At 37.9% G+C, this 26,079-nt stretch overlaps 1 protein-coding gene across 1 annotated transcript in view; it reads left to right on the top strand.

The window, feature by feature from the left end:
- The first annotated feature begins 4,169 nt into the window (after window positions 1-4,169).
- The window catches only part of ofcc1 (orofacial cleft 1 candidate 1), an 84,370-nt gene continuing 62,460 nt past the window's right edge, over window positions 4,170-26,079 (top strand). Inside the window, exons 1-12 of the mRNA XM_055037446.1 lie at window positions 4,170-4,250; window positions 5,624-5,734; window positions 9,230-9,311; window positions 13,167-13,233; window positions 13,610-13,789; window positions 16,685-16,789; window positions 17,434-17,517; window positions 20,658-20,882; window positions 21,158-21,255; window positions 22,574-22,660; window positions 23,996-24,066; window positions 25,373-25,481. Coding sequence (XP_054893421.1) covers window positions 5,727-5,734; window positions 9,230-9,311; window positions 13,167-13,233; window positions 13,610-13,789; window positions 16,685-16,789; window positions 17,434-17,517; window positions 20,658-20,882; window positions 21,158-21,255; window positions 22,574-22,660; window positions 23,996-24,066; window positions 25,373-25,481 — 1,116 coding nt within the window. The 5' untranslated portion in view covers window positions 4,170-4,250; window positions 5,624-5,726. The remainder of the gene's footprint in view (window positions 4,251-5,623; window positions 5,735-9,229; window positions 9,312-13,166; window positions 13,234-13,609; window positions 13,790-16,684; window positions 16,790-17,433; window positions 17,518-20,657; window positions 20,883-21,157; window positions 21,256-22,573; window positions 22,661-23,995; window positions 24,067-25,372; window positions 25,482-26,079) is intronic.

Below are 26,079 nucleotides of genomic sequence, written 5' to 3'. Positions count from 1 at the left end.
CACTGAAGAAAAGCTGAATTGAGTTGGTCGCTGGACATTTACATTTCAAAGATTTGCCTACATGTTTAGACAGCAATCTGGGTTAGGGATTGGACTCTGAGAACATAGGTTCCAGCAATCAGCAGCTGTTTTCCAGGACTTCCTTTAGAGTATTACCAAATGGATATATTTGTATCCATTCTGAAGGGAATTATTAAAAAAACAAAACAAAAAAATTCATGCTGCCATTACAGGAACAACAAACTTACATTATTATTTAACCACCACTATAAGATCTCAGCTTGCACACTAGTAAGTTGATCTGCACCCATTACACTCAATATGTCTGAACTAAATGTACATTATATGTAGTTCATGCATAACCTTTGAGCCACTGACACATTCCTGCCTCTGGTCACTTGCTCTTTAAAATAAAGTTGATGAGACCTTTATCGCACGATGACATCACCCCATTTCAAACTAAACGACAAACAAAATAAATGAGTTCATTGTGTAAAGTTTAATTCCAACAATTGTCTAATTTCCCCAAGCATTTTATGCCTGAACTTTCAGTCAGTGTGCTCATCAACGGAGAAGACACTGCCTTTCAAAAAGTACATAACAAGGATTTGTCATAGAGTCAGTGGCATGCAAAGCAGCTCTTGTTGGTCAGGAAGATGTTTCTCAAACACTTTACCCTTGCTCTCAATTTCTCTGAAATCATGTCCTAATGATGACCCAAGGCCCACTTTTAATCACTATTTGCATCGCCCTTTTTAACAATCATTCCACTTTGCTGCACAATTTTAACTGTGGAAGCATGAGATCCACTGATGAAGTTCTTAGTAAACACAATCATTCGGGGTAATATTAGTTCTCCTCAGCGTATGACAAATTCTGATGAAACCACGCAAAATTTTAACTGACCCTTCGATGACTTCCCCTTTCTTTTCTGTATCATATAAAGCAAGTTTATTTCTACAACATCTGTTCCCAAGTATGATGAAAGGAAAGTTCAAGCTTCACACAAACCCTTTTTGTTCTTGAAAAAAACGAGAAAATGCCACTCATTCCCACTGTTACGAGACCTTACAAACTCTGTGGCCAAGGAGAAAGCAAAGCAAAAAGAATCCAGAAACAACAATGACTGACAAGTAGATACATACACTTTTTGACAAAATTAAACTAACACTTCATCCATCATCCAGTTTCTGTACTCGTATTGGCCTGTTCAGGGTTATTAGTGAAGGCTAGAGGCTTTCCCAGCAAAGAGATAGGCTACAGCCTAATCAAAATGCCAGTCTATCACACCACATTTCAATACGACACTAAAATATACTTTCTTAAGTGATATTGTGATTTATATAACTATTTCTGAAGTAAGTAGAAAGCATATCATTGTTTATTGATAAGAGTCTCTATAAAAGATAAAGCAAAGGGTGCGTGATCTTTTCAGATTTTTAAGGGGGTAGTATGATGTGTGTAACATCTCCCCTTTTGAAAATAAATTCTAAACTCAGCAGAAACCATCGCGATGAACATTTTTGTACTCAGGTTGAAAAATAAGTTTCTACTGCTGCAAAGCTTCAATGATGTTTGAATAATCTGCATGTGAATAATAAAGTAGCCTTCAAAGCTTATGTTTTGTTTTTTTGGGTGTTTTCTTTTTTCTTTATGGGTCACGTTATTAATAGCCTAATCTTTCTTTTTTGCTTTAAATACAGGATGAAATATTTTGACAAGTCCACAAGGGGCCCCAGCCAAGTAAACATTTATTTTAATCAATCATTTGACAGTGAACTTAGTTAACGCTGCACATTTCTTAGTGACTCTGAGATCACCATGAGCGTGCTGCTGCTGCTGTGAGTCCATCTGTATCTGTTTTGGATATTTATGGAGATTTTTGATTTTTTTTTAAACTATCAACAATAATCCTTGCGTTTGCCCCTGCGAGTGAACAACTAAAACTGAAGCGATCGATCGCTACCCCCTGAAGATTTTGCGTTTTGGAACAAGCAGTAGGGAAACAAATGGAAGCAAAGTCAGATGAACAGCTGTATTGAGATAAACCATCACCCCATATGCGGAGGAAAAACATTCTCTGCGCATTATGGAAGCTGAAGATGAAAAAAAAAATGCTTAATCAACTAACATTGATATTACTTCTGGCAATTAGGAGCATGCTGGTAATGATATGAGTTTTCAGCTGTAAATAATTATGCTGCCTGCGGGCCATGCTTTAATTCTCTGCTGTATCTATAAACAATAATCAAACCAACAGCAGCAGGGCTAAAAGTTGGAGATTTGCGATTTGCTGAGCAGAGATTGAGGAGCAGCTTATTGGAGCCCTGTGGTGATGCCACAAGTCGGGGTCACCTTTGGGTGCTGTTTCTTTTGTACATCAGCACACTAATGTTATTGATCAACCCCGATTTGTCAAAGTAAAACACATTCGTGCATGCACAGGTGCTCAAAAAAAAACAAAAATCATATCAAATCTTTCAATCTTTCAGCATGTATTACTGTACAAAATGAACTTCATTTATATTTGAGGCTTAGAAAAATGTTTTTTTTAATAGTCTCAAATCAATAAATCGAGTCTATTTTAATCAACAAACAAATGACAAAGTATTCAAAGAAATCCAATAAAAGTCACTCCAATATCGATGCCTTATGCAGATAAAAAAGTGACATTTTTTTTCTGATAGAAAATTCTCTTGTCTCATTTTTACAAAATTGCATCTCCACGTAATGTACTTAGCCAGTTTCAACTTTACATCTCAATGTCAAAAAGAAAGTGTCAGCTTGCTGCTATGTATAGACTTAGATGACGTGCATAATTAAAGAAAACATATGAAAGCCTGCAGTGGGCCTGAGATTAATTAGGTGCATGTCAATATCCTCATCAATATCCGATTAACCAATGACACACGGCCCAATGAAGGGTATTGATCTGTTCCAAGTGTGTGCCGTTAATAGGTTGAAGCCAAGAGTCAGTCACAGAGCTCATTGCAGAAAACTTTGCGGATCGTAGAAAGTCGTCTTCATAGCCAAATCGTAACGATCATGTGGTGCAGACTCATGGGAATCCATTTATTGCTATGGCCACAACTGAACTTAGTCAGCTTTTGCTCGAATTCCCATCCTGTTACTGATAATTAAAAATGACCCCAAAGGATCGTTCTCTCCCAAAAAGACTCAATCTAGATTAATGGTGGCGAAATGGCCAACATAAGTTAGTCCCTTTATGATAATGATTATAATGATAATAATGAGAGCTTGGATGAAGGATGAACAATCCCCTGTACTGGAGTTGAATCCCTATACAGGTTAATTAGGTAAGATAACATCATTAGCCACTCTCATGCCTGCACTGAAAATTAATTGGATAAGATGGAGATTTAGGTCTCTGTTTAAATCACATAAACGATCAATGCCAGCTTTGGCAGAAAATGGGAGGGCCAAATCAGCAAAAATCTTATTTAGATTACATTAAACCAGCTTAATGAGGAAAAATAAAGTATCCCAGTGGTTTGTTAATATAGGTGCTGCGAGGGCCCTTTAGGATGCACTGAACAGATGAAAAAGTGCATTAATGATGTATTGTTGTGCCTTATTAAATCCTGATTGTTTTCAGCTTTGTTTGATAATCAAGAGGAGATTGTGACATGGGTCACTAATCAAAACATTAAGATAAAGCTAACTAGTCTGCTGCAGCTGGTACATATTAACGAACAAATGAGTAATATTATTTGTCAATACGGTACCTTGAAAAAGTGTCCCTATCCAGTTAATCTATTAGAAACTATGCATGATTGTAAATATGTATATATTTTTAAGCAAACAGAAACAGTAACTCTGGGGGATGCGCAGAAATTCAAAGCTCAGGTTGGACATGCTGCTGAAAACTTAACTAGTAATTCTGTGTCCAATATTCTTCCTTCTATGGCAAAGAGGAAGCAATCATTGAAAGAAAAATAATGAGAATCCTCCCCGCCCCCTGCAGTTTGCCACAAACCCTGCAGGAGACATAGCAGCATGAGAAGATAATCTTTTTTTTTTTAAACTGATTGCTGGGTTTTAGATGGCGTAGCACCGGCAACGTACTTGTGTCCAATGGGTACATTAAAGTTGCTTGCGATTCGTCATATTAGACAAGAAGAAGACTGTCACCCACTCCAGATAGAGAGCAAGAAGTAAATTTACGTCTGTTGATCCAGCATCAAAATGTCGAGTATGGTCGCTCCAACTCGACACAGAGAAAGATAAAGGTATAGTTATTTTGTGTTTTCAAGGCAGTAGTGTTTTCAAGGCGGTAATGGAGTTAATTTTTAAGAAAAAAATACTTCTCGAAAAGCGGGGAAAAGTGGATCAACAAACAGGAGATGTGGAAACTAACAAAGCCACAGTTTGTAGCGCCCACTTTCTAACAGATAACGATTGCATCATTTAAATTGTACTTTCAGATATTTTATTGTTCAGTAACTCGGAAGAGCAAGCATTCATGTGTAAGGTAAAATATATTATTTTTATGCCCTAGCTTCTTGGTCGACCCCAGAGTGCTAATGTTGTTAGCAGCTGACCCAGTGCGAGTCCCGACAGAAAAATTATAATGTTTAATCTGTGGGAATTTCATGCAAAAAAAATAATAATACAAAAAAAAATATTATATATATATATATATATATATATATATATATATATATATATATATATATATATATATATATGACATTTTCCTAGCCATACAGTCACGTGAGCTGTGACCATTCCCCAACATGGTTCGTGTGTCATCCGGGTCACGTGGCCGAAACCCGGCAATATGTCAAATTCAATGAGACTTATGCTACATTTATTTATTTTATTTTATTTTCGTCTTGGAAGTTGAGTCTTGGAACAGAACATGGCTGAAGGTCGAGAGAATCAAGATGTGTGAAACCACGTGCGATGCTCTCCTATGAACAATCTCCCTTCTTATTTTATAAAAGGCCACCAATGCCCTGATGACTTTGTAGTCATAAATAAGGCAGTCTGAATGTTTGTTGTAAGGGAACCATTAGCTAGTAGCTCATGAGTTTGTTCCAAGGGGGACATTAGTGTTATTAGTGCCAGGCCAATCCACTGGGCATTCTCTTACTATTCCTCACAGCAGCCCCAGAGCTTGCCGGCTGTCTTCAGCAAAGAATTATATTTGTGTGTACCTTTCCATTAATAATGCATGGTGCTACGTTTGTGTGAACTGTCATATGGTACATAACAGATGTTAAAAAGACACAAGGAACAGTTTAACTTCAGTTTCAGGAAGTTAACGGAGAGTGGGAGATCACAAAGCAATCAGTTATACCTTTGGTGTCTGTGTTTCAAATGAAAAACTAAGTAAACACCTGGTTAAAGGAGCATCCTGCCACAACTTCCATTAATAATTCAGCATTGCAAATAACACAAACATTAATATAATATTGCCATCTGGTAGATTAAACTTGTTCTTCCCAACTTGAATGTTGATGTTAACGGGTTTTTTTTTACTGCTACCAATTATTCTTTTCTAAAATGTCGAGTCAAATTCATCTAATTCCGAATATCTATCATTAAAGTTTATCCGTGCATAATTAATTCAAGACTTTCCCTTGTTCTTGTATTTCAGTCAATGAGAGTGAGTGGGAGGAGGTTATCTGACACCATGTGTGTTGTGTGCCGTGCAGAAACGCTTGCCCACCGTTGGCCTGACGACTGAAGAGAAGCTGCCCATGAAAAGGTAAAAAGTCTGGCTTCATAAGGTAATGTTCTTATTAATCCGAAGGGATACTACATATACAATAAGCAATATAATGTGTTATTTTTTTATCGTAAGATTTGCTGTCCATTTAGTTTTGATCAAAGTCTGACAGAAGATGGTTTAGCAATTCAATACTTGTTGAAAGTTTTTACACCACTAAGAGCAAGGAAATAAATTTTACATTTATTATCTTACTAACACACTAATCAAATGCAACACTCTTTGAAATATTCACTTCAGTACAGTTAATTTCCATTTACTTTACTAAATTAAAATTTATCTTTGAAAATAAATTTTAATGCTTGCGTACTATGTATTTGAGTGCATATGGATTTAAACTGCTGTTTTTATACGGCTGAAAGCGCTGATGTAAGGTTGACTCGCTCGTGTTGTACATTAAAAATGAACCCGTATCTGTTGCTGCACCAAAGCTCAGTCTTATTGTGACTATTTAATTATTTGCTTGATCTGTGTGCAAAAAAGACAAAGACATGTCAAATGAGGATTTCAGGTTGGATCACACTATACAAAACAGTAAGTTAGAAATGGATGGAGCTAAATACAAGAAACTCCAGGTGGAAAACCTATGACAGGATTCACCTTCCAGGACAGCAAATCCCCCCCAAACATACAACCAACATTACATTCATGTGTTAGAATTCATGTGTTAGAATGGTCCGGTCAAAGTCCAACACCTAAATCCAACGAATAATCTTTGGCAGGAATTTAACACTTATTGAGCTGTTTAATTTTGATTTTAATTTCCCAAAAGACTTGTAACGAAGTATAAAGTTCTCCAAAGTACTAATATTATTGTGAAAAAAAAACAACAAAACAAAACAAAAAACACTTCAGGGTTATTTGTGAACCAAAAATAAACCCAAAAAACATCTTTTAAGATATTTTAAATTTAGGGCATAACGGCATAAAATGTGACAAAAGTGCAAGGAGCGTAACTACATTTTGTCCATGGTCATTATTTATAGGATTTATGATGGTTTATACAAATTTCTTCAAGCAATTTGTCTGATTTGCTAACAACCCGAATGCTGTGATGTAAACAAAAGTCTGCTAAAAGTCATGAGGAGGAATATTTGATACATTTTAGTTGCAAAAGTCAACACAGAAATTAACTGAAAAGAAAGAGAGGCTGTGTTGTTGAACTCCGAGCAGAGTGTATTACTTTTTTCTTTTTCATATCTGAACATGAAGCGCTGTACTATGTACAGGTCAAAAAACAAACATATTAACAGAAAACACTGTATGTTTAATTTAGGTACATGTTAAATAATTCAGTACACCACTGAACTCATACATGTTAATATTGCTTATCTGATTCTAACTCAGATGCAGCGAGCGCTCCGAATTCTCATGGACCTGAGGTTTTTTTTCCAGCGTAGCTGTTGCGTTCAATAACTATGAACCGTTAGCAGAAAAGTGAATCAGTCATTTATGTGGTTCACAACAGTGTTGGCAACCCCTTTGTTTAGAGAGTCAGTGTTTGGCAGGAGGCTTGCAGCTTTAACAATTAATAGACTTCTCACAGCATCACAATTTTACAACCTGTGTAAAACATTCTAACATGCAAAGGCACACACAACTCTTTAAATAACCCAGAAAAACAGTAAAGCAAACTGAAAACAGGAATGTTTTTGGCTTTTGGTGTCTAATTTAATATAATACACATGTAAAGGAAATGCTGCAAAACATCATCTGTGTCTTGAAGTATTACCCCTCTTCTAGTGATAAGTGCCACTGGATACAAATAGAGACAGCTGGAGATATGGCTAAAGAGTTTTATTCTCCACATTTGTTTACATAATCAGCTTTTTCTTGCGGGCCACAATAAGGCTAAATGGATATCCTGTGGTCTTTGCCTGGTTAATGTGAGCGGACCGCACACTGGCTTTGCTTTCTCTGAGTTATTACGTCGAGTGTAATTTGAAACAATTACAAAAACACTGGCCCACTTGTTACAACACTCATTTTCCCCTCACATATACAAACCACGGATTCAATAGCTTTACATGTTTTTCAATCACACCCAGTGGAGCAGTGTTCAGTGTGAAAAAGTGTAGCATTTCATCCTAGCTCGCATGGTATGGGATAATCTTTCACATTTTGCCCGGGGTTTGTTTTGCTATTTCAGCAGAAACTTGCACGAGCCATGTGAATTACCACAGGAAAAAAATGATAAAAATACCAAATGATATTGCATCAGATGTAAAATGAACAAACAAACTTGAATAATCGGGGCAAATAATTTATCTCTGAAAATAAAGGCTGTTTATTATCCTTTCTTCTCAAAGATGCATTGCAGAGATAATAGTTTTAAACATACAAGCAGAAAAGAGATATTGTGACATAGCTTGGAAGGAGCTTTTTTTTCTGCAAAGTAAGCTTCTATGATGCAGAGGAGAAGCTAAGCATTGAGGACATCCATTTTTTTTTTGTTTTTTTTCCCAATAGCAGGAATTTTAGTTAAGTACTGATATGAAAACTGCACCAAGTGTTAGTAATCAAAATAATCTTCACAAATAAATTAGTTCATAAATTATGTGTCGAAAGCGAGATTTTGCATTCTCTTAATCAAGAATTGATTAAGAGACCTGAACACAGAGAAAAAAACTTTGTTGGTGATGTCAGCATCAGGAAGTCCCCTCTATGGTGAAGCTAGTCCCATTTATTAATGAAGAGGGATTTTTGGCCACATTCTCCAAGCAAACTTGCTTAAAGTTTTGAAGATGCTGCTGGTCTTTTCTGTGCATGCAGTCTGATGTTTTGCTCTCTCTGCCAGTTTTGTATTGGATTCTGGTCAGGTAACTGACTGGGCCATCCTAGCAGCTTTATTTTTCTTCTCCGAAGCCAACCAGAGGCTGTCCTTGGCTCTGTGTTTGTTTGGGATTATTGTCTTGCCAAACAGCGCTTCATGTTCAGATTTTTATTTAATTTTTTTAATAAAAAATTCATTCATCATTCAATTGCATCGAGTCTACCCGTACCAACAAAGAACGCACGTTACCGTTTCTTGTAACACGGTTGATGTGTTGTTTGTAGGTAAGCATCATTTATGACATGACCTCCAAGGGTTTTGGTCTAGTCTAAACATATTATATCCTTATAGTGTTATATTAGCTTGTCCAAAAGTTCAGCTACAAGTGTAAAACACATTTATATGTGCTTTTTCTTCAGGAGTGAAGTCTTGTGCAGCATGGATTATATTATCCTTTGTTTGGAATAGCTTCATTTGCTATTTGTAACTCTTTCTAACGCTTGGCAAGGAGACACCGGGACATGGTTGATTTGTAATGAAAATCTATCTTGTCCACTAGAATATGATGCTAATGGTTTCTAAACATGAACATGTTTAGTAAATTTTAAAACAATATCAGTCAGGCTCACGTGGTTAAGACTGATGTCTTTATTTTGGCTATTTATTTTTATCAAATTATGAGAATTCTTCTTGTTTTTCAGTCCACGGCTTACTGTTGCAGAGAGGTCACAGTCAGCCTGTCTTGATCTTTGGCCATTTGCGGAGATGGACGTCTTTGGCAACGTGAGTGCAGTTCCACTTCTGTTCCTCATAATGACATAGCTGAACTCGAGAAGGCCATACCTCATACCTCGGACCCTCCCTCTCTCTAAAGGTGCTGCTGCAGCCTGACCATTGACATTTAACATTCCTCCGCACTGCCTCTGCATTCTCAATGGGGGATTGAGGAGAGCAGAGGCCAGTGCCCGGTTCTCAGGGGTAAAAACAAAAAGGCTCTTGAAAATCCCAAAGAGTTCCCATGATCCTAAGAAAGACCTTGATCCGACCTGTGTTAGATTTCCATTCCATGGATTAAGGGCACAAAAAAGGGACATATTTGGGTGATTTAGTTTGTCCCTTGGCCTGGATTCTGATCAAGGAAGTATCAGAGTTCCACTGGCTGGCATTAAAATATATGGCATGGTAATTTGGCTAAAATAAAAATTCCTGAAATCTTTTTTTTTTTTTTTTTCTGCCCACAAAGCTTTCATGGCCTTCACTGAAACAAAGTCCCCGCAAAACACTTGTAGTGACATTTAATGGTGGAAAGTTTTCAAAGTCATTTTTCAAGGTTTTTCCACTAACATACACAATCTGTTAGCATCAAAGGAGCACACATGCATAAATAATTGACTAATTCACTTAAAGGGGGCCAGCGTAGATTAATTAAGCTTGAATACTAATTATGTTTTTCTGTCTACACCAACCGACGCAGTTGTTGTTTAGAAGAAACTGTTTGGTGGGTCACAATTACCGTGCTCATATAAGTCTGCTCTATAAATTAAGACGCTTGCATATTTTAATGGCAGGGCTGGCTTTTTCTTTGAAAGAAAATGCTAACCTTATCTTTAGTGACGACGAGGGGGCTTTGTAGAGGTTCTCATTGTTCTTATGACATTTCACATTTCATACAGCATTTTGTTTTACTTGTATTTAAAAGAAACTTTAACATTAAAACATGACAATCGTTAAGGCCTTGATTTTTGATTTTTCAAGCCATTTGATTTAATTCTTCCAAAAGGTTTAACCTAAGTGCGAAGAAATAAACAATGTAGGATGTTTAAAACAATTTCATATGTCATTTCATGCCAATATTAGCAGAGGTTTATTGTAAAAAATGTAACGTTACAGAAAGAGACAACATATGCGGAGAAGCATTCATGCCAGGCTTCTGAAAACTTCTATCACTTCCAGAAAATCTCACACCCCTGACTCCTGTGTGCCTAGTGTTTCGAGTATTTGTCTGGAAATGGTAGCTCCAAAGTGTCCTAGGGAAGACGAGCTCTCGCTGTCAACTCTCCCCTGGCAAGCAGCGTGCGCAGTGACAGAGGAAGACAGCTCAAAGCTGGGGCCTTGTTTACAGCTGCGCGGGGAAGAAAACAGGCAGACGTAAATGAGGGTTGACGGTTTCATGAAGCACAATTGGTTGACGGCAGATTCAATGTGACTGGGCTGAACTGGGCGATGATCCGTACAGTATGCAAAATTCACTTTCTAGCTGGTCTGTGCCCACCAGCCCCTAGCGGCAAGCGGTCTTCCCCAAGCCCTTCTAGCTATGCCTTTGAATGCAACAAGAACTGAACAAGGCATTGTTGTGTTCTATTCATTTTGACAACAATCACATTTAAAAGGAAAGAAAGGAAATAAGTCATGAATTTCTCTTGACACCACAAATAAACGTTTTTTGTTGTTGTTGTTGTTGTTGTTGTTGTTTGTTTGTTTTTTCTGAAGCTGAATGCAGAGTTCACATTTTGGATAAAAATAAGCATGGGATTAAAAAGGCAAAGTGACTGCAGGATGGTGAGTGTAACTGCAATGGTGCAACAATAACTACTTCGCACTGAGGAAATTTATAATGGGACTCAGCAGTTGGATTGTGAACCGTCATTTCATTCTCAAAACTTTTGAATTTATTTCATAAACCTCCATGACACTTTTACCCCCTTAGGATTAAATTCTTGCTGTCATTTTGGAAGTGCAGCATCTGCATGTTACATCCACTTACGACATATCAAGCAACAGGCCTCGTATGGTCTGAGGATGTTGTCAATGTCTCCTGATTTGCCTCTCCTTCTAGCTAACGACAGAGAGGCTAACGTGTAGATCCGATTTCTAATGACAGTAGCCAGAATGTGTCATGGAGGGTCTTGGTTTGCACCAGGATTTCTTTTTTTTTCCTGTCTATGGAGTTAAAAATAAAAGGGAATATCAGGTTTTTTAATTAGCTAAATTTCTATTAACTTTTCTATAATTGTTGCTTTGAGTATTTTAATTATAATATTCTGCTCTTCCAGATGAGTTAATTGCAAACACTCATCCCCATGTGTGTATTCATAAGATACTCACCTCAAATTTAACATTTCTGAAAGGTTCTCACCATTTACAAATCAAGCACTTTTCCATGACGGGGCTTAAAGTGTTTTCTCAAAAGGACAAAACAAAATAACTTCACTGGACAATGGTAAGCCTCCCAAATATTTGGTGAACCCTTTGCTCTCATAACACCTCACTGACACTGAAAATCGTACACGTCTTCACTCAGTAACAGAATTCACACCAAAAGATGTTGTTTGTGCTATCTGTTAGCGCTCAGGTATCTCGCTTTTGCTGATTGGGAAAAGATTAAATTTGTTAGGATTCAATTGACAGATCAGTCATGGTCAAAGTGTAATTTGTTAGCTTCTGGTCACCTGATGATTAATTTTAATTTGACAATTAAGGAATATACGGAAAATGGAAAGAAAACACAAAAATATAGGGAGACAGTCATAACCAATGACAAAATGTTCTCTCATCTTTGCTACGACACAGTACGTACAAATCACAGACGATGATTGGTACCCAGTCGAAAGGAAAATGGTTTTTAAATAAGTTACAATTAGATAAGCATTAATCTCAGTGGTATAAATGAATGTCTTGCTGTAGGGCTTGTCGAATGTAAAAACAGATTTACAAAAACCCCTCTTTCCAGATTGGTCTGGAAGTCATCCTCTGCTATTTTAATTGCTCTGTCATTTAAAACTGAAAAAGTCCCCTTTTTCCCCCCAACAACAGTCTGCCCCTTGATTTTGCCTTTGAAATTAAATATTGTATACAAATACATGCTGTTCATGGGCATGAGCACCGTTCATCACTGGAATCTGCATAAAATAATGCTTAAAGAGCTCCATACGCTTTAAGCAAAGGAGCTCTTTCATATGGTACGTTCACATGTAAACATATCAGTAACACAAAAACACAACTACTTATGTCCTTTTCCTCCTGCCTCTGCATTGTTCTTCTGCTTTGCAGAAATGAGAGAAATGTGGGAATGCGGCTTGTTTCACATGTTTATGAATTCAAAGAAAACCATACTGGCTTTTGGATATCTATTTTTTATTTTTATTTTTTGCAATTAAAGACCACCTACAGGGGTACTTTAAAGTTACCATGTCCCCACAGAAATGTATAGATCTCTCCTGCAAATGCGTCACATTTTATCTAAATTTTATTTGGAGGCTTTAACATAAGACAGGAGTGTTTAGGTAGATGTATAGTGACGCAAAGAGAAGCGCAGACCATATCTGGGCACCCTTATCCTATTTGGTTAAGAACGCACAATTTTCCAGGAGATACTTTTGTTGCCTCGTCGTTTTAGAAACGCGCAGGAAGTATTTTAATGTGACCTTCATTACACATTCATGTCAACTTTTCTTATCTATTTATGATTAAATTCTTTTCCACTCCTGTTGTTCAATTAGTGCTTGACCCCTTTAGCGGCGATGTAAATTAAATGACATTTCAGTGTCGTCCCATATTTAAAATACTGCGTTAGTTGCGGATCATAAATGATGATCTTCATTCTGCAGCTAATTTATTCATTTAACAATTTCCCTCCAGAAGTTACAGCAGAAGGCTCTGCAGCAACCTAAGCAGAAGAAATCCAAGTCGGCTGAATTTCTGATGGGTGAGTCCTGCTTGATGAGTTATTGCTCATAATTTGTGTAAGGATTAATTAACTAATTACAGACAAATGGCTTTGGGCTAAATTTTGCTCTTGCTTGTCAGGGCGCAATTTGTAATTATTTTAATCATTTCTTCTCCTCTTTTTTTTATCCTCCTCCTGCAAGATTCTGATTTAATTTTAACCTAATTGTGTTTTAGTATCATTTGAGAAGGATGCGCCTGAACATTTAGAGGCATAGAAATCAGTAATAGAATTGTTTTAATAATAAATATGTCTAATATTTAAAAAAAAATGTGGTGAGTCATTCTGACCTATAGCTGTTGTTTTGGCCTGTGTGTCAATGCCTTTCAATTTATGTTGCTGCTTATTTTATCAGGGAGCGAGGAGAGAGCTGCTGTTGTGGGCATAGAAAATCCTGCGTTCAATGGAGAAGGAAGCGCCGCGCTTTCCAATTCTTCGAGTTGGCTGGGGAGAAAAATGCGAGGTGACAGGCCAGATAGCACCCTTGCAGCTCACCAAAAAAAATTGGAGCTGCAAGCTCCTGCCAGTGAAAGAGGTGAAGCTTCATTCTTCATTAGCCTCAAATCTGTTGACAGTAGATGTGTTCCTGATCTAACCTTTCTCTTGCTTCCTCCTTCTTTTATTTCCTGCTCTCTCTCCCTCTGTCTCTCTCTCTCTCCATTCGAGGGGTCCTTGGTCCTGGCATTCCAAAGCAAGCGTGTCCAAACAAGCATGGTCGTATAACTTCTTCCGCTGGAGATCGCTCTGCAGTAGTGGGTGTTCTATCTCTATCTAGAAGTACCCTCGACACAATCAGCCTTGACTCCCACTCTCGGCTACATGCCTTGTGGTGGGCTGGAGTCATAGGAGAGTGCATTTACATATGCTACTATGTTACCAAGCCGATCTGCTGTCTGTGCGGTGTACTCACAACACCCCCGAAACACGGCTTTAGGCCAATCAGGCATACGAATATGCCCCTTTATAATTCAGTATGTCAGGGAGAACTCTTGAGGAATGGAATGGTAAATTAGGATGCGTTCAAGGTTGCGAGCGTGCCAGTTTTTCTCAGGGATGAGTCACATTTTAGATTCTTGATTTAATGTGGCTTATTTTGCTTTGGCTGTGGATGGTTACTAATTATTTTACCCTTATTGTCATTATTAGTAATGCAATGGAAATAGAATCAGACTCATGTGGGCAGAAATATTTATTCCTGAGTTGTTCTCCTAAAAGTGCAAATCTTATATTTTGTCTAGTGTTCCTATAAAATGCATCCTGGTGTAATGTTAAGAACACCACTGTTTTAAAATCGAAAGTGAGGCACTATACATCTGTCCCTTCTTGTCTGCTAATGGAAAATGTTTTTTTTTTTCCAGTGATGCAAAGTAAATGTTTTTTTTTTTTTTATTGCAACAAATTTTGATCTGAAGGCATAGAGAAATTGTTATAACGATCTTTTTTTTTCTGAACATATGTATTTCTATGGCCTTTCACCTAGAGCTGTGTCATTAAACTGAAACAACAAAAGATCAACTGCTTATAACATGGGAAAAACAAGTGCAATCAAAAAAGTAACATTTGTAACAAAGTGTAAAATCAAATTACATAAAAGGTTACATAGTTAGCAGTGTTAACAAATTGTAAACAGCAACAAAACAATTACTTGCAAGGGTTCAAAAAAATATAGGCTGCGAAAAAGAAACTATTTGTAAAAAGTAACAATATAAAAAGTAAGATTTATTCCACTGTTATCAAGTAACAAACTATATGGAGTAAAATATTTGTAGCATAACTAACAATTACAAACTACTTAAAATAAATATTTGCAACTGTTTTCACCATACCACATCATTAAAAGGAAAAGGTTTAACAAACTACGAACTACATACAAACAGGCCTCTCATATGTTAGACAAGATGCTATGTTATATAGAAATTGTATTTTCGCAACATATAAAAAAATTAATTTTAATGCAGTCACACAATCACCACACCACCATACTTGAATTAAATAAAAAAAAAAACTTAGCATCTATCTTAAAAAAATAACCTTAAAGTAGAGGAATATGAAATAATGCAATTAGTTTGTTGAATCCTGAAAGATTCAGTAGTATTTGTGTAAAATTTGTGTGACACTTTGACTTACAAAAAATAACTCATTATATTGTTTCTGCTAACAGTGTCTCTGGCTTTCGAGAAATGTTAGTTTCAGATACTTTGTATGTAAGAACAGATAATTGAAATTTTCATTAGAGGGATGAATTGGAGGGCAGCCAGACTATTTAGGTAAATCACAGCTATGACTCAAAAGGCGATTCATGAAGCTACTACCATTATGCAAATGTGTGTTTGAAAAAAGGGTTTCATAACCTCAGAGCTATTTGCAGAGAAATTGTTCAAACTCGTTGCTAACAGTGTAGAGACTTAACATGGGAATTTCACAGTCAATTTATGGCGCCAATGAAAAGTCACACTGCAGCTCCTCAGTTAATAAGTATTTCCGTCTGAGTGTTTAACTTCAGAGTACGGACAGTGTGTGCAAACCCATTGCAGAAATTTTAGATGAGCTTGAAAGGATCTCTGTGAACTCTCTCATATTTGGATGGTGACGCTCCAATCCAAAACCACCTACTGACAACTTTTAAACATCCAAGCTCCAACACATTCAGATTCCTATAAAGAGAGGCCTTGTCTCAAATAAGTGTCATGATTTAATGGAGCATGTCCCTACAACTTGAGAAATACAAAGTAAAGCAATTTTGGATTGGAGTGAAAAATTCAAGACTTGTAAATGAGAATGATTTGTGGTTAAGGAAGCTGCTCGGTAATGTGTACTCTCAATGGAACAAGCCCTGGGGTCATTTGATTCTCATAAACTGTGTGGCGCAGACTTGATACCCATAGGTCAGTGATTGCTAATAAGAAGTCAATGAGACAAGGGCTCGGGTTATTTTCCTTTGGATCAGGTCCCCCAAACTCGACTGGTCCTCAAGGCCGCTGACCTCGGAGTATTTAGAAGGTATTGTCTTTGAAATTCCAGGTACTTTAAGGCTTGTAGACTTTCTCATTAGTTTCTTTTGAACATGGCAAACATATGGGAGTTGTATTTAAGAGATTGCCTGCCTTGACCTTTTGCGGCATGCTAATTAGGCCCCAGAGCACTGCAGGCCACGGAGAGGTGCTCTGAGAAGCCCAGCAGTCTTTTTTCCCACTTCGCTCTCTCTGCCTCGGAACTTGTCTCGTCTTGGAGCCGCCTTATCTGCTAGCCCACCGCTACCACTGCCCTTCTACAGTGTGCATTTCAAAATTAAAATTTTGCTTCATGTGCTTCTAATAACCACTAACCTGAACCTGTACAACTCCCTCCTTCCCTTCTCATACACTGCCCCCCCTACACCTCCCGTCTCCCTTTTCCCAACCCTTCCACTCTCCCTCCTCGCTTTCCAAAGGAAATGAACGTGTTCGAAATTACTTTGACCTGCCACCGCCAGAACAGACAGACCCAAGGCAATGGGAGATGGCTGGGGTCAGCGCCGAAGATGAGCTGGAATTAAGTATGCCATTCTCTGTCATAATGGTTCTCCTCGGTTCATTAAAGAGGGGTGAGAGAGATCACTGGTAGCAGGCTGCCATTTGTGACGGCGGGACATTTTATGTAAATACACCAAACGATGGCATCACTAGATTGGCTACCCAACTCGTTGTCATTGATGAAGGTCACGAATCATTGGTCAGTTTTCATTTCACTGTGGAGTTTCCTCTCCCCAGTCAAAAAGACACATGTAGAGCCACATCAATAGTTTGCAGCCTTCTGCTAAAATGGGCCTATTAAAAGCAAGCTCTTGGGAGCCAAGAAATATGCATGTTATAATGAAACCTGGCTATTAATGGAGAAGCCATTTCACCTGTATCTTTTGGATATCACTGCCTTGTAATATCAAAGGATTCACCAAATCAAATCTCATCACATGATGACAGCCCAGCTAACAGGCATGTTAATGCTCCTATTTCATTACTCCCGTCTGCATTTTCACCCTCTTCTGCTGCAGCCAATGTCTCCAGTTTGCAGGCGGCAAAGATGTGGTTTAGATTAACTTGTCTGATAAGTTGAATGTAATATTGAAGCTGATAAATGTATGAGATTTTTTTTTTTATTTCACAGAAGGTGAAGTCACTTTCTGAATGTTTTGGTTTCTAGAAATACTGAAAGCAGATGAAAACAGACTGTATGAAAGAATGACTGCATTGCTGAATGAAGATGAAACCTTTATAAACATACCTGGTATGTATACCATTAGTACTCTGATACTTTATCTTAGACAGCTTTAATATTCACCACATTGTTAGATTTCACTGGTGACCTATGCTATTGATCAAAACACCTGTAGTGCATAATGTTGATGTACTGGAAAAATGCTATATGTTTTATTAATAATTCAGAGAAGTTTCAAAGGGTTTGAAACTTCTTTGCCTCTTTTACTCTGATACATTTAAATAAAATCAGTTTACCCAATAGCCAATGAAGTATCAAATTTACAGAATCAAGTCGACCTGTGTGTAGATTTGCACAATTGCTGTCCCCTTAAACTGAAAGGCCAAGTAAGGAGAATATTAGTAAAAAAAGCAGCCAAGAGGGTCAAGGTAAATCTGGAACTGATACAGATTTCCAAAGCCCTGGTGACACACTCTGCTGAAGGTTTAACTATCTGTTCTCTCCACCAACCTGCTCTTTCACCAAGTTGAAAGAAAGCAATAAGAAGTCTCACTTGCAGTTTGGCACAAGCCATAGGGAGGAGACGGCAAGCTGGTCACATCGGAACAAATTTTAAGTTGCATCCAAATCCATGGGACGACGCTGGGTATTGGATACCAACACACAACACAGTTTTCAGCTTTATCTCGTGAAAAGTTTGAAAACTTTGCATTTCTTTCCATCCAGTTCACAGATATACACTACCGTGAAGGGGTCTATCACATAAAGTGCCAATAAAATATGAAGTTTTGTGATTGTAGCTCAAATGTGAAAATGTTTAAGGGTTGTAAATACTTTTGCAGGGCACTGCACCCTTCAAGATTATAGTGAGACTTAAATATTCAATTTCTTAAGTACAACAAGCTATACAAGCAATACAAGGATAGCAGGACTACAGACATGCAAAGAATGAAGTCAAAGCTGACCCTACCTTGTGCTTTCTATGGATGGCAATTGTTTTATTGCAGGTGTGCCTTTCCTAATTAAGTTACTTTCATTTTATACTGTATTCATCAAGGCGACACACAGATGGTTAAAGCTTGGCATTGTTCTATGTGAAGGCTGTTATACCAGATCCTTTTGCCATGACGCACACCTACTTTGTAATTCCAGCACACGAGCGATGGGTTTAGGCCCGCTTCAGCATGGTAGAATTTAGAAGGCTTGCATTATTCCCCATTGTTTTGGATTTAGCTGTACTACTGAGATTAGTGCCCCTATTCATTGTCTTGGGATGTTCATAAAAATCCCACCAGAGAATGTAAGGAGGATCTCGGATTAACAGCTCCACGCAATAGGCTGAGAGACAGAAATGCAAAGAGTGACACCAAAGGAGAAGAAGAGAGCTCACACTCCTGTGCTGAAGTGAAATTGTGACGACTGCCAGTTAACACTTTACTAAGCAACAATAGACTTCAAAACAATTACCTTATGTAGTTGTATGGTTGCCTCCCACCGGTACAGACGGTACAGTGTTCTCTGTGGCAGCAGGGCAGAAGGGGAGTATGTCTTCAGAGCTGATCCCGGTACTTAGTGACTGCTTCAAAGGCTTTTGTTTTTGATTTCCCAGTCTGTCACAAAAAAACCATGAATTTCACAAGCCAGAGAATGGATAAAACAAAGTATTAATGAAATGGACAGTGGCCAGTGCCAGGGATGTTTTTTTTTTTTTTGTTTTTGATTTTGTCAAACAGAGATCCTGCAAAAACCTCTTCTGTTTGTCTAGAAGTGATCTTTTTTGTATCTTGATGGATTCTTTTGCTTTGGCTCAGAGAGGTACAAACACAGAACTGGCATCCTTTTCAGTACTGGTTTCTGCGAGGCGTGAGGCAATGATAGCAACTTCTTTACACAAAGCATTAGGCAACGACAACAGCTTTGGCTCCTCCACATGTTGGACTGCACACGTTGAATGCACTCGATGCTGTAAAAGAATTGTCATGTTTTCTATCACTGAAGGAGGATAACAAAACTGCAAAGACACACAATGAGAAGATTGTATCTAATTCTTGCGATTAGTTGTAAAGAAAGTGTGGTTCTGAAACTAGAAATTATGGCATCTTTATTCCACTCTTAGCAAACTAAGCGTTAGTTTATGTACAACTTTATGCTGTCTATCTAAATTTCAAAAGAATATTGCCTTAAAAAGTATTGTTCTGTTATTTTGGAACAAAGATTTACAAATATACTGACATGCCTCAAACATTTTATTATGACTTCATGTTTTCTTAACACTTTTTTCTAGGTTACTTAATTATAAGGCAAAATGAAAAAAAATATATTTTAACAATTTTGACAAAGAAAAGTCTACAAAATGAACAAATATATTCTTAATAATTATTTGACTTCTACAAGCAATTGGTGGTGCTGGATTACAGTTTGACTAAATTGAGGGGCTAGTTACAATTGCGTGTCACACTTTTCAGACTTTCTTTGTGAAAAATGTTGAAATATTTTTCCTTCACAGATGTGCATGACTTCCTGTTATGCTCTCTTCCAGTTGTGTTGAAAAATGTTTTGCCCTGAGAATGAAAGCTGACAAGTTGAAAGCGCTTGTGGGTCATAAATAAATAATGGAAGAAAAGGCTAAAGATTATATTTAGATTTTGATTTATATACATTTTCTTTATATGTAGTTTAAAATCTCATTTAAAAAATGTTTAAAAGTCACTATCTGCATCAATAGACCTTGTTTAGAGGCCGAATTTATATCATTCTTGAATTGTGACCAATTCACATAAAATTATTTGGACACCCTTGATCTATCACACAAAGTTCCAATAAAATAGATTTAAGAGTGTAGTTAAAATGTGGGAACATATGGAAAAGTTCAAATTGTGTGACTACTTTTGGAAGTATATGCAGAGATTGTGAAAGTGCATATGTGGATCTGCCTTGTTTTGTTGTTGTTGGGTTTTTTTTCCAATTTTTCTGCTTTAGTACATGACTGTCCACCTCCACGCTTTATGTGCAAAAGCACACACATCAGCGTGTGTGCGTGTTTGTTCATGCGCATGTGTGTGGAGGTTTGCGTTTCTGCTAAGTATGCTCATCCATCAGCATGCGAATGCATGTGCCGATGTTTATGAATGCCCATCCGCCTGTGCATCTGTGTGTGCCTGTTTGTATGCATGTGTTTGAGCGTACTCACCGATGCGTTATCTCTCCAGGTACGCTGCAAGCCTCGAGGGATGAGGAGGTGTTGGAGGTGAAGGCGGGTGATCTGGTGCTTCAGCAGCGACTGCTGCTCCACAGTGGTGGTGATGCCTCAGGCCCCAAACCCTCCCAGGCCCATACCATTGCCAAACCACAGGCAGAGAGTAGTGCTTGGCTGGGAGGAGAGGGTGGACTCCAAGCAGGGAGGATGGTAACAGGCAGGGAAAGTGCTGTAAAAAGTAATGCTATTCTTTAATTTGTTTCAGGGGCTGATTTATTGTGTAGGGATACTGTTAGTATAAAGAATAACACTTTTCTATATGGATTGTGCACCTGATATTGAGGTATAGGATTTAATGCATGGTAATGTGAAAAAAATTTGCTCAAAATCTCTCTGAGATATTTGAAAACTCGATAGTTTTGTTGGTAAAATTAATTAACTTAATTCACATTGCTCCAGTAATATTCTAGACAATCTTTGGAGTTGTGTTGTTTTTTTATTATTTTCTTGCAGCAAGAGCAGCTGAGGAAGTGATCCCCTGCTACGCCCAGCAGCTGAGGGAGCGTGTGCGGCCTGACATGATCACGCTTGGCAGCCTTTCACTGCAGCAGGTCAGTGCTACAAAGGGGAATATCTGTGTCATCATCCCATATTCACTAGCACATCAGCCGTGTCCATTATGTTGTGTATCAGAGGTTTGGCTAATGGACACAGTGTGCGTGTGTTTGTGTGTGTCTTAACACGCGTTTGTCTGCTTTTGTCTCTGTAGACTGTATGTATAACTTGCTTTACTGATTCTTCTCTTTCCTGTTTCACTCACTCTGGGTTGTGTGCTCTCTTTTTCTGTAATTTTTATTTTTTGCATTTGTTTTCACAGACTTCATAAAATCTCAGCTGTGATCTTTTATTTTGCAAAACAAACACTCAAGGGTTTTTCCAATGTCAGATTACTCATTCTTGTTTAGCCCAAATTTAGAACATGGATTTCAGCTTTGTCCTTTATACCACATGCAATATTCTCACCTAATTCATTTATTCAGTTTTATTTTGTCTTTCAATTTTCAACTATGTCTATTGCTTTTGCTTGCTTCTTTACCCAGTCTTATGGTCTTTTCAATAAAAATGGAGCATGACAACATATTACTTTACAACAGGGGATTTTACAAACTAGCATTTAAGATCAGACGCCTTTCTGAGAAAAAAAATAATAAAGTGTTTGCATGCTTATACTCCCCCAGTCAAAAGAGGAATGGGAGTAGATAGAAGAATGTCAGGGTTATATTGTCTTGGGAAATCCAGTTTGCAAAAGCATTGCAGACATTAATGCAGAAGTTCTATTCACTGTATTTTTAGTTCTAATCTCATTTGAAAAGACAGTGAGAATATTACATGAATAGGGAGCAAATGTAATATAGGAACAAAGGTACAAACAGTGTTTCAATGTCACTTGGAAGTCACTGCAACAGTTGACTCATCTTCGCATAAGTGGATAATCAGTGGCATCCACTCTATCAGTGCTGGGATCAGTGTTATCTTATTCTAGTAAAATATGCACGTGCTCTGTTACTGTTTGCACACCCACCTTCAAATGAAAGAACATTATCCACCAGAGATTTCACATCTATTTAAAAATTATAGCTTTTTTTTTTTCTCCTCTCTTTCTTCGTCTGCAAGATGCTGTCACTTAGTGATGTCAATGTGTCTAAATTGGGGAGGGGGGTTTGTGAATGTGCTGACTGAATGTAAAACTGGCTGAAACACTCATCAAATGCTCCATGTCTTTAGGGTCTGGCTCAGTATTGATTGCCTGCAGATTGCATTACAGTTGCTCCTTGTGCTTAATTCTGCTATTATGGTGCACTGTACTGTTTCATAAGTCTGCATCCATAGAAAATGTGTGTGTGTGTTTGTATTTGCATGTATTTTTAGCAACCAGATCTGAAGGGAACCCAGGAACAGAGTGAGTGGGCAAAGAGAAAAAAAAGACTAATGGCTTTCTTCACTGGCGATGTTGAGGTAAATGCCCATGCATTGTATGGAAGCTGAATCAAGTGTATCTATATTTTTAGCCTCCTGAGTTGTTTATGACCTTCTTTACAAACCATGCTCTCAATTTTATTTGCCCTATTTATTAACTTCAGTTTTACATTCTTTTATGTATTTTTAAATGCAATGACAGTTTTCTTAGCTCCCCTGAAATCTCGAGCTACGTACCTTGCAAAACATTCAAACTCCTTATTCTGTCACATGACAACAACACAAGATGTATTTTACATCAATATTGTTTGTTTAATCAACAATAAATGAGGACAGTGGCTCACACTGCCTATTTGCGGTTCAGTATTCACTGATATTTCTGAGGAACACAAATCAGTATCATTCATAGCAATTCCACTTATTTGATGATTATTTACTTATTTATTTTTCATCAAATGCAGGTTACTCTGAAAAACATTACTGCTTTACCTGCCAGTGGCTGAAGTTTGCAAAGCAGCCAATCCATAAGGGTCATTAATTTACCTTGGCATTGATTGGTTTTTCCCACAAGAGTGGATATAAGGAAGTCCATAGCTGTTAGCTTCTGCTGTAGTGTTAACAAATGTGTGCATTAATGCATATTAAGACATATTTTGTTTTTGACTGATTATAATGGGTGGTCACAAGTGATTTCAGAGGAAATTTTCAGTAGTTATAAATTTTAACTATTTGCCAGTGTATGAAACAGTACCAAACAGCGCAGAGACGTGCCTTACTGTTCTATGGAAACGATGCAAAGGCACAGCCTTGAAGGCTAATTAAAAAGCTTCAATTTTTTTTTCTATATTTCCAGTTTTTCATCAAATGTGAGGCAGACTTCAAATGTGAAAAAAAAAATGTTGATACAGCCAGAATGGTTCAAAGCTTTTTTGGTCAACATGCAAAGTATAAGGTGTGGGGAACAGTTACAGTGGACACACCATACCTCCATCAAGCACTGTGGTGAGAGCTTCATGTTGTGGGATTCTTAGCAGGAATAGGATCGCTGCTAAGGATTTATATCAAGATAGATTAAATGAATGATCACATTTAATCCTCCAGCAGAACAATGACCCTGAACAAACAGCTAGCACATCAAAAGTCTCATTCAGAAAAACAAACAAACGGAAAAAAACAAACATACGGAAAAAAACAAACATATTTTTGAGATAAAATGCCCTGGTAAATATCTAGACCTAAATTATGCAGAAAAAAAGACTCAAGGAGTGGAAATATTCTGTAAGAGGCATTGTAATTTGTAACATTACAGAATACAATCATTTTGATAAAACATTTAAACGAGCGAAATCCCTTCAATTGATGTAATTTTTGAAGGAACCCAGTTCACAGAGAGACAGTGATGAAGTATTAAGACCCCAGCCCAGAGTGAACACATTGTTTCAGTGGTAAGTACAGCTCCTTTCATATCACCTCTTACCCCCATATATAAAACTGATGTCACGTGACTGTAATCATTAATTGTGTGAGAAGCATTTGTATTACCGTAGGACAGATTCATATGTCCTCTGCAAGGCTTCTGCTGTCAGCAGGCATTGCATTGTGGGTAATATGGCTCAGGGGCACAGAAATCTGTCCATATCACTGGGCTAGGAGGTGCATCAATTCTTGCTCCATCCACTTTGGTCAGGCTTCACATCTTGTGGCGAGAGCCCTGCAGGCAATCAAGCTTAGCATGTTTAAGTTTTCATTAATTACGGACTACCATGCTGGCTGAGATGATAAAAATCAAGAAACTAGTGTACGCGTCAGAACCGCGACTTGTGCTGGCCCGTGTTATGGGTGGGTGGTAAGTCGGACACCAGCCCTGTCAGATGAATGTGATTTGGAGTTTAGCGAGATGACCTCCTCCAGACAGCCTTGAACACTGTAAATCCTTGCTGATATCAATAGTGGGTGGCTATTAGACATCGGAGACTTTCTACGCATCACCCAGGGCTACATCTGCCTGAAATGGAAAGAGAAATGATTTCACTTTTCTTTCCCTACATCTTTGAGAGAGCGAAAGAGAGAGAAAGAGGCAAAGAGACACACACACAGAGAGAGAGAGATAGAGAGAGAGAGAAAAAAATTAGAACAGACACAGAGCTGACTTGTGTTTTTGTAACAAATGTGTAATTCATTTGTTTCCACCGTTTCTGATTTAATGGAGGTTGAGTAATTGCATTAGGAAGCACATTGTGCCATGTTGTGAACTGATGAAAGCATGTGTAATACTTTTGATAGGCAAACAGAGGGGAGGGAGAGAAGGAAAGAAAAAGAAAGACCCAGCGCCCGCCTTTGATGCAGAGCGTTTATTTGCTGAATTATCCTTCCTTTAACAAGCATCTTATCCCCAGTCACAGGCAGGCCGGGGCCCCTGTGATATTGCTTTATTTTGAGGAATTAAGAGAGGTGGCGAGGAGACGAGCAAAGCAAGCGCTTATTACATTACCGCTGATAAGATTGAAAGGCAGAGAAAAGCAGGGAGCGAGAGAGAGAGACCCACAGAGAAAAGACGAAAAGCACAGAAGGAGAGAGAAATAGAGAGTGAGAACGAGGGACCCAATGGAAAGTGTTTTGTTGTGCTGTCATTAGATTGAGCTGCTGTTGGCTACAGAGAGGAACAACAGAGGGCCCAAAATGCAGGTGGCTGTTAACAGGGTTAGCCCCTCGTACCTGTGTGTGTTACACACATTTGTTTGTGCACTGCAGCAAAAACCTCGACAGCCTGTCGATCAGAGCGCTCGGCGAAGGCCGAGAAGAGGCGGTGGCCAAAGAGCTCCCACAATCCTCCTCTTCAGCATCACAGCCCTCGTGGCAGGTAAGGCGATGGTGGACTGAGAAACAGACATCAATTGGACTAAAAATAAGGGTCTGAAAATGGGAAGAAACACATGTATTAATTTTTTTCTGGGTTCAATGGACCCATTGGTTTTCACTTATGTTCTCTGTAACCCAAGATTGGAACATCTTGCATTTCAGAAGCTAAAAGTAAGTCTATAAGTAGGCCTAAAGAACAGATTTTTTATTATAGTTTGATTTCTAAATTAACTCGCTTGATATAAAATAGTTAGCTCAGTCATATGCTCTAGAGCATCGGCCACCAACAACACACACCTGATGTGAGTGGTTTGATAGAAAATAATAGTTGCATTTTAAAATACACACTTTAAAATACAACTATTATTACACATTGCTAGGTTGTCACTTAGAACAATTCCACTTTTTGTTTCATATTTACAAAATAAGGAAGGTTTTTATTTTTATTTTTTATTATTGCATATCTATTGAATTCAGCTAATAGCTTTAATGCAGGAATGCTGAGAGAAATGGGTAAACTTTATCCAACGAGACTCTATAGTAGAGTAGCATCAAACTTGCAAGTTAAAGGAGAGAAGCAATGAGGGAGAACCAAACCG

The sequence above is a fragment of the Poeciliopsis prolifica genome, unplaced genomic scaffold, assembly GCF_027474105.1.
Source record: "Poeciliopsis prolifica strain line A6 unplaced genomic scaffold, Auburn_PproV2 SCAFFOLD012, whole genome shotgun sequence".
Taxonomy (NCBI): domain Eukaryota; kingdom Metazoa; phylum Chordata; class Actinopteri; order Cyprinodontiformes; family Poeciliidae; genus Poeciliopsis; species Poeciliopsis prolifica.
Note: the sequence above shows the minus strand (reverse complement) of the source record. Positions and strands in the feature narration are given on the sequence as shown.